The sequence below is a fragment of the Sinocyclocheilus rhinocerous genome, unplaced genomic scaffold (assembly GCF_001515625.1).
Source record: "Sinocyclocheilus rhinocerous isolate Xijiao unplaced genomic scaffold, SAMN03320098_v1.1 scaffold1101, whole genome shotgun sequence".
Lineage (NCBI taxonomy): Eukaryota > Metazoa > Chordata > Actinopteri > Cypriniformes > Cyprinidae > Sinocyclocheilus > Sinocyclocheilus rhinocerous.
Genome location: NW_015638359.1, coordinates 515,552 through 524,960, shown reverse-complemented (window position 1 = coordinate 524,960; position 9,409 = coordinate 515,552). Strand labels below are relative to the sequence as shown.

Genomic DNA, 9,409 nt, shown 5'->3' with positions numbered 1-9,409 from the left:
ATTTTTTTTTTTTTTTTTTTTTTATATATATATATAAAGTATCCAGAGTTTATATACCTATGCTTTTGAGAAGGTTTACAAAAGACTGCCCCACTTTCAAAGATGACTTGGACATAATGAAGTTCCTGTGTAAAGACCTCTGGAGCACTATCTTCAAAAAGCAAATCGACAACTTGAGGACCAACCATCAGGTCTGAAAGTGCAGTTATGTATTTAATATGTGCCAACGCATTTGCAGAATTCAGCGTTATTGTCAGTTCTCTCTGGCTTTGCTCTAGGGAACGTATGTCTTACAGGATAATACATTTGCACTACTAACTCAGTTTTCCAGTGGAAAGCAATACCTTGAAGAGGCACCTAAAGTAAGAGTGATATTTAAGTTCATTTGTATTATATCATATTCTGAGATTTTATTTTACCTATATTGTTTTTATACCATGATAAATGAAATATTGTTTATCTAAATGTGTTTGATCTCTGCAGTACTTGGCCTTTTCCTGTGGGTTGATTCGAGGAGCTCTGTCTTACATGCATGTGTGTGTATTTATATATACATAATAAATATAAACATGTACACAAAAACGTTTATTTTGGAAACTTGGCCTTTTCCTGTGGGTTGATTCGAGGAGCTCTATCTAACCTGGGCTTGGAGAGCGTCGTCACTGCAGAGGTTTCTTTAATGCCATCATGTAAGTTTATGCCATTTAACTCAACTAACTGATACATAATCAATTTATCAATAAATAAAATACTCTTTAATTTTTTTTTGGCTACATGATGTTCAAAATATTTGGGGCATTAATGGCAAACATATACATAGGTAAAGTGTGATTTGACTCTTGTGTTTGAGACTGCAGCTGTCTTCAACTGTTTTCTTTCCCTTTTTATAGGCAAATTCCAAGTTGTAATTCAGAAACTCTAGGATGGACTAAACAAGCTCTGAACAGCAGTCTTCAATTAAAACTTTGTGAATGTGAATTACATGGACCTAGATTTTTAATGTTTACAACATTATTTTTGATATAATGCTGTTTGCAGTTTCAAGGTACACTTGAGCATTTCAGTTTTTTCCTCCATACCACTTAAATTCAGCGACTTGACCTGTTTGGAAATGTCCTGAATGTCGTATTCTACCTCGACACCACTTATTACAGACTAAATTACTGTCACTGATAATCATGGAAACATATTTTCATACATATAATGACATTTCGGTACTTTTGAATATTTCATAACCTCACAACTTCACTTAACATGTTTTTGTCCACTTTTTTTATACTCCTTTGGCTGAATAAGAAAATGAAAAATGTAGGTGTTAAAATTAGATTTTTTTTTTTACAGTTTTATTGTAAAAGTAAATTATTTCTTTATATTTGGGACCATTAATATCTGTAGTTAACTCAACCCAGTTATCTGAAGCCATAATTTAGTAGTATTGACACATCTGATTTATTGTTTGGCCGAATGCGATTAATCGTGATTAATCGTTTGACAGCATATATATATATATATTGGTAATCATCAGAGAAAATATATGGATTCTGGAAAAACAGCTTTTTTAGTTTAGAAACTTATTTTTGGTTTGGGTATGTTGGATAAATGGAGGCATATGTCTTAAATGGTGAAGTTTTAAAGAAACAAATTCTTGATTTCACCAGAAGAGGGCAACCTTTGTCAATCAGACATATGTCATCTAGAACAGTGGTTCTCAAACCCGTCCTGGAGTACCCCCTGCCCTGCACATTTTGTATGTCTCCCTCATCTATCACACCTGATTCAACTCATCAGCTCATTAGTGGAGACTGCAAGACCTGAAGTGGGTGTGTCAGATATGAGGAGACATACAAAATGTGCAGTGCTGGGAGTACTTCATGGAGAGGTTTGAGAACCACTGGTCTAGAGTAAACGCTCAAAACATACTATTTGATCATGAAAGTTGCATTTGTATGATCTTCTACAAGCTTCTTGCACTTAAGGTAGTCTGAAAACTCTCTACAGCTGGTGCTTTCGTTAACTCAAGCTTTGTTTTACTAGCTGGTACAGATTTTCTATGTACTGTGGTTGTTTGTTGTTTAATGCACAATTCTGGATGAATTTATCATTAGTCAGATAAATGAAGGATTAAAAAAACATATATATCTGTAATACATTTGTGTTACCAATGCAATTAATGCATCGTAACAATGAAAATACATACATGTAACTGACATAATATGTGCATTTTGTTTCTTAGCACTACCCAAAAGTTTGGAAGTTTTAGTTTTATGCAGGAGATTCATGCTTCTATCGTTGTATTTAAATACAAATAATATATGCTGCTGTATTTTTTCTCCTCCGGTTTTAAAAATTACCATCACAGAAACTTCTCTAGAACTAATTTTGTATGTGAAAAACATTCCTAATAATCTTAGCAAAATTTAAAAGGATCATTGCTAACCTTAAAATCAGTATTCAATGTATTTTGTTTCTTGGCACTGCTCTAAAGTACTGAATTATTATTATCATTATTTTGGCAGCAATTACAGAAACCTTACTAGAACTAATTTCGTATTAGAAAAAAAAAATCTAATAATCTTAGCACAGTTTAAAAGGATGAAGGCTTTTTGAACAGTTTAAATAGCCTATATATTTATTTGAGAGAAAACATCCCTACGGAAGTAGGAAATCAAATATTAATGAATTCAGCAAAAAAACAAAGAATCTAGATGACACACATTTCCGTTCTTGACATGAGGCTGAATCATCAAAGAAAAACATGCTTTGTTGCGTTAATTATGTTGCATAATTATCGCACAAGTCAATATGTCAGCAACACAAAACGCAGCTAATGTTCTTTTTTTTCTGTTTGTAAATGCCAGACTGCTATTTTGTAGCTCGTTTGCATTTTTCTCTCTTTTGCTGTCAGATGTAGTGTGTAAGGTCATGTGCTCTTCTCCTCTCGATTATACGTCCCAAAAGCCTGCTTCTGCTGCTATGAGAAACAATCAAAAAGTGGCGTGCTTAAATGGAAGGCCCAATAAAGAAGTTTAGCAAGACTTCCCCAGTGAGAGGCCATTCATGAGCTCTCTTTTGTGCAGCAGTTTTCCTTTACTGCCGGTGGAGGTAAAGAAACGGCCAGCTGTCTCACTTCTCCTGCGCTGTCATGAAAGGGTTAGTGGAAGGCCGAGACAAGAGAGTCTGCAGCGGAGTCTAACTAAGGCCAACTTCAAACACCTTCTGTCCCACAGAACATTCGGGCAAACATCCTACACGTACACATTTCTCCTCACTTTCACCCTGTTTGGCTGGCTTTTGGCCCAACAGGCAGTTTGTTGATCTTTTAGGTCGAACTTGCCTTCTGCAATGTTGCTGCATTATAGATTTGTATTCATGTGTTTAGTAGGCTACGCTACTTTTTGAAGATTAAAACAAAGATTATTGGAGTATGTTTTACAGGAACATTTCCGTTTTTCTACTTCAAAATGTCATGTTTAATTCAGTGTGTTACTTGCAGTGTGTCGTTTCTTTGTTATTATTGATTTTACTAGTAATTTCTGAGTGGAAATAGTTTCTGCACCATTTTGTTTAGTGTATTTGTGTTCTCTTTCAGAACTTCATCAAATATTGCTGAATTTGGCTCCACAACTAGTTTCACTCACATTCTTCATTCTTTTTCAGGTGTGGGTGAGTGTGAATCTTGATTCTGAAAATTATAAATGATAAAGAGGTAAATGAAACATTTAAGACCATTCAGATGTTTTGCATTGTTTTACATTGTTTTCATGATAATTAAGCACATTTTCTCACCAAATACTCATTACTGTAATGTAGCCTAAAAAAATTGTCATCATAAAGTTAATAGTACATTATCATGTCGTGTAATTCCGTAATATGGAAAAACATGATTACTTTCAGTACCTTATTAAAGTTTTTTTTTTTGTTACAAAGTAGTAGTAGTAATAATAATAATAATAATAATAAAATATTTTTAAATAGTTTTTTTTTTTTTTTGCTATGACTAATGAAAAACAGAATTTTAAATACGTTTAATACTGTATTTCAGTGTAGAGAGTGATATTTTTAACTAAAGGTCTTGGCTAAAATAAATAAATAAATAAAATATTTAAAAATGTATAAAATAATACTGTATGGAAAAACAGGATGACTTCAGTAGTTTCATTCATTCATTCATTCTTATTTAAATAAGGAGCCTGGCTAAAAAAAATGACAAAATAATTAAAAAAGTAATAAAACAATTTAATGTTAAAAAGCTATATACTGTATACATACCATATTGATTACAAATCATATTTTATAAATACAATATATAAAATAATATAATAAAATTGTATTTATTTATTTTAAATAAAGGGCTTGGTCATATATTTTAAGGGTGTTTGTATTGTCATTGTCTTATGGAAGGCAGATTCCCCTGTTAGTGATACCCATCTGCCAGATGCATGTGAAATGCTTGCAAAATGCATGCTGCTTTGAAATGCCTGCTGAAAAAGCTGCTATGCATTTCTTTGGTTAACTTGCATTAATATCTCGCAGAGGAACATACAAATGATAAACTGCACCGGGACAATACAGCCCAGACACTCCTCTCTGCATCCTGTGTGTTTGTGTCCCTCCCTCGTCTGTGCTCCTCAAGTGCTGCGGGGGGATTAATGGAACTATGGGAACTCGAGCCGCAGCTGCTCCATCAATGCAGCAGGAGGAACACAAAATCCCAGCACAACACTCCACTGATTTAAGTGTGATGCCTTCACTAGCCTGTTCATTAAACTCTATTTAGTGTACTGTGCTGGAATCGAGGATCAGTGTAAGATCAGCCGTGGTGTCAGTCAGAAAACACTGTGGTCTTTAAGGTTATTTAATGAGGTGGTATATTATGTTTTGTAAAGATTTATACAGGCATACACAACCAGTTAAATGTTTATTATTACTTTTGTTGTTGTTGTTGTTGTTGTTGTTGATATTTAAAATAATAGTAAATGATCAAAACTATGAAATAACACACATGGAATTATTTAGTGATCAGAAATGTAATAAAATAAAATGTGAATAAAAAAAAGTTAAAAATAAAATTTTAAATATTTTATAGAACTAAAATAAAATACTTTTCCACATTGGAATACTTGTTCATAATCATACATAGGATGTTTTTAAGCAGTTCTGGAATTCACCAAAAATAAAAATAGAAAACGGAACAAAACAAAATAAAAAAACTAAAATAATTTGTAATTTTACAGATTATTACTCCTTTATTCCCCAAACTTCGCGTATTGTTACCTTATACCTACACGGAGGTACTGAATATGTAATTCTGTTTACTTACGCAGTACATTGCGGGTTGTAATCTAAAGCGTTACCCGGGCCACACACATATATAAAACTCTTCACCTAGACACATTCAAGTGTGTCCAAACCTTAGAGTCATGCAGTTAGGCCATCAGGGAACTGTTTAACATCTTGATTGACAAGAAAATGGGTAACAACCTTCCCCCTTGTTGTCTTCTACATAAATTGCCAAGATTTTCAGCAGGACAAATCCCAGACGTGGACCTGGGGTTGAGGGGGTGGGAAACATGCTTTTAAAAGTGGCAAACAATAACTTTTAATTTGCCACTCTTATTTCAAAAGGGAACCAGGCAGCAGTCTCTTTGTAAAAGAGAGAGAAAGTGGGCCACAATGCCGGGATATCTGTGGAGTCTTTCTTTTTACTATGCTGAAAGGATTACACTTTTAAAAAGAAAGAGAAAAAAACTAAAGACCTGTACCTAATCACTTCCCCTGGTAATTCCTCGGCTTGATTAGAAGAGGGGGACAGAGAGCGTAGTGGGATATCAAGAGGATTTGAGAGGAAAGGCACTGCTACCTGAAGTCTGTGTGCGTCTGAATTGATTATGTACAAGATTTGAGGTGATGGACAACTATTGTGAAGGGAATGTTTACTGCATTGGTTCAACATTTAATAGGATTTATATTTACTTATTTTCATGACACCACATTAAATATGATGTCCACCCTGATTATTGTCCATTGCTGAACGTAACAAAGACCTAATATGTTTAAAACAGTTCAATATTAAAGAAATAGTTCACTAAAAAATATAATTTGCAATGTAATTCTGTTTACTTACGCAGTACATTGCGGGTTGTAATCTAAAGCGTTACCCGGGCCACACACATATATAAAACTCTTCACCTAGACACATTCAAGTGTGTCCAAACCTTAGAGTCATGCAGTTAGGCCATCAGGGAACTGTTTAACATCTTGATTGACAAGAAAATGGGTAACAACCTTCCCCCTTGTTGTCTTCTACATAAATTGCCAAGATTTTCAGCAGGACAAATCCCAGACGTGGACCTGGGGTTGAGGGGGTGGGAAACATGCTTTTAAAAGTGGCAAACAATAACTTTTAATTTGCCACTCTTACTTGCTCACCAAATGGATGCTCTGCAGTGAATGGGTGCCGTCAGAATGAGAGTCCAAACAGCTGATAAAAACATCACAATAATCCACAAGACTCCAGTCCATCAATTAATGTCGTGTGAAGTGAAAAGCTCTGTGTTAGTGAGAAACATTTTAACATTAAAACATCACTTCTGGCCAAAATATAAGTTCATAATCCATAATAATTCTTCCTCCAGTGTAAAAGTCCATCCTCTGTTGTCCTCTCACATCAAAATCCACCCACATATCTGTTTAGAAGTGTTTTGGACTGTTTTTGCTTGTAAACGCTGCTTGTGCATATTCCTCTTTACCTGGAGAAAGAAAGCAATATTATGGATTGAGGACTTGTGTTTTAGCCAGAAGCAACGGTTTGAAGTATAGTCTTGGGGAAAAAAAAAAACCCCCCGCAGCTTTTCACTTCACAAGATGTTAATTGATGGACTGGAGTCATGTGGACTACTTGTGGATTATTGTGATTGTTTTATCAGCTGTTTGGACTCTCATTCTGACGGCACCCATTCACTGCAGAGGATCCATTGGTGAGCAATTGATGTAATGCTAAATTTCTCATCTACAACTCATCTACATCACGGATGGCCTGAGGGTAAGTACATTTTGAGCAAATGTTAATTTTTGGGCAAACTATTCCTTTAATGTGTAAAATTTAATGTGTTACATAAATGTACTTTTCATCAAATTTGCATGTCATTTTAAGAATATTTACATATTTTACTGGGAAACATGACAAAATACCATTTAAGATTTTTTTTTTTCTGTGTAGTTATTGCCACTTGAAGCATGAATCATGTTTAAAACCTTTTCCAGTAGTATATTTACCACATCAATATATTCACAAAACTTTTCCCCCTTTATCTGAATTGCTGTTCACACATCAGCACTGAAATTGTTAAGATGCGGATGCATGTCATTTGCCAGAAATTACCTTTAAACAGCTGCACCATTCAGCACCTGTCCAATTTGAATAATTTAAACTTTGTATAATTTTTAATCAATACAGAATTTTTTTAGCAATGTTTCAGCAGACTTTTTAAGCTGATGGAGCAACAGATAAATATGTAAACAAATGAAATGTCTGTCATTATTCACTCACCTTCATGTCGTTCCAAACCTATATGACTTTCTGACTTTGTTCAGTGGAACACAAAATAAGAGATTTAGAAAGATTTTGGCAACCAAATGGTTTGGGGTCCAATTGACTCCCATTTCTATGGACAAAATATACCATGGAAGTTAATGGGAACGAAAACTATTTGGTTATCTACATTCTTCTAAATATCTTCTTTTGTGTTCCACAGAAGAAAAAATATATAAGTCATACAGGTTTGGAACAACATAAGGGTGAGCAAGTGATGACAGAATTTTCATTTTTGATTGAACTAATCCTTAAAGATTCTGTACATTCATAATAAAACAAATACGTTTGAATTATTTTTGCCCGTTTATCTTTGCGCTGTTGCAAGTTGTTGGCTTGTATACAAAAATAGCATAAAATAGCATTTTTAATATCAAGACAGTCTCATCAGCAAAAAAAAGCAAAGCCTCATTCATTACTTTGAAGTGGTTACTAAATAGACAACTTACATTTTATTGCATATGCAAAATTAGAAATGTTAAATAAAAGTGCACAAACCCTCATAATATAGGAAAGCTAGATACTCTAGCTTATCCTTCACTGTTTACCGAATGAAATGCTGTGTCAGTGGTAATCCGTTCATTGGCAGTCACTCAACCTTCTGAGCTGATTCACTCTATGTCACACTGCTGGGGTCGAATAGCAACCCTTCTTAAAAAAAAAGAAATAAAATAAAATAAAAGAATGTCCACCTCTACCCAATATGCCCCCCACTTCTTCTGCCACGGCATCCCATTTGACTTCTCCATGGTGATAGGACATTTGTGCATTTGTGCAGTGATGGACGATCTGATAGACAGTGCTTTTGCCTCGCTGGCTCTTCTTGAACAGTCCGCATTGCGCTGAAGCTTTTGTCCAGGGTCTCGCTACGTTCCTCCAGTTCTAATTGAATCAACAGGATTGCTGTTACGAAGAGCATCGAGGCAAGGGGGTCTCTCAGAGGGCAAAGGACGGGTCAGGACCTCTGATCCCAGCGCAGTAGCTACTGGGCATGGCCAACTAGTGTCAAACTTTGGGCACTGGGATGAATTAGCACTGTGTTAGTAATGAGTCCCAGCTGGAGCTCAGAGCTGGAGCATTGTAAAGGAGACTTCTTATTTAATCTGTTATAAGAAAACTTACAAGCTGTACACTCACACATGACAGCCATTCATGTGAAGAACTCTTCATAAGAGAGTGTTGTTCACTTTAATCAGACAGTTTAAAGAGGCAAGTGTAAAAGAAAGCGCTTGTTATTTGTGACAATAACATGCAAATGTGTTGATTCTCCAAGAGTGGACTGAACTTTATGCACTACTGTTGCCAACAAACAAGCAGTCAGTTCATGGTAAGAGATCATAAAGTAAGTCTGGTACCAGTTCTAATTTCTTTATAATGCTTCTAGTTCCATAACATTCCATAACATTCACATTACCAGTTCTTTTAGAACTTTTAAAGAACAGATATTGCAATAATAAATACACTTAAAACAATTCTCAGAAAAGTGTGTTTACATAGCTGAGTTTGATTCACTCTTAAAAAGAGTCATTTGTTTGGGAATCAGATTACATTGGTAGTGCTTTATATTTTTGATTCATTAAAAATAACCGACTTCTTAATACTAATTCGCCCAGGAATCAGAACTGACTCATTAAAGTCATTATTTCGTGAATCAGAACCATCTCATAAGAGTAATTAGTTACAAAATCAGACTACTTTGGTAGTGCTTTATGTTTTTGATTCACTAAAAAGAACTGATTTATTAGACTCATTCACTCGGGAATTAGACTACACTGGTCACGCAGAATGTTTTTGACTCACTAAAAAGAACTGACTCAA

The 9,409-nt window shown here is 34.7% G+C and overlaps 1 protein-coding gene and 1 long non-coding RNA gene across 3 annotated transcripts in view; both read left to right on the top strand.

The window, feature by feature from the left end:
• Positions 1 to 978, top strand: part of LOC107749664 (trafficking protein particle complex subunit 6B-like) — a 2,248-nt gene extending 1,270 nt beyond the window's left edge. The window contains exons 4-7 of the mRNA XM_016564822.1: positions 74 to 191; positions 279 to 364; positions 598 to 689; positions 891 to 978. Of these exons, the coding sequence (XP_016420308.1) occupies positions 74 to 191; positions 279 to 364; positions 598 to 689; positions 891 to 922 (328 nt within the window). The 3' untranslated portion in view covers positions 923 to 978. The remainder of the gene's footprint in view (positions 1 to 73; positions 192 to 278; positions 365 to 597; positions 690 to 890) is intronic.
• A 919-nt stretch (positions 979 to 1,897) lies between these two features.
• LOC107749663 (uncharacterized) lies at positions 1,898 to 4,750 on the top strand. 2 transcript variants are annotated; one of them, XR_001641064.1, is made up of 3 exons: positions 1,898 to 1,976; positions 3,658 to 3,706; positions 4,534 to 4,750. It is a non-coding gene; the product is annotated as an uncharacterized LOC107749663 (long non-coding RNA). The 2 variants fall into 2 exon arrangements; XR_001641065.1 differs by lacking the exon at positions 1,898 to 1,976 and adding an exon at positions 3,134 to 3,150.
• The last annotated feature ends 4,659 nt before the right edge of the window (positions 4,751 to 9,409 follow it).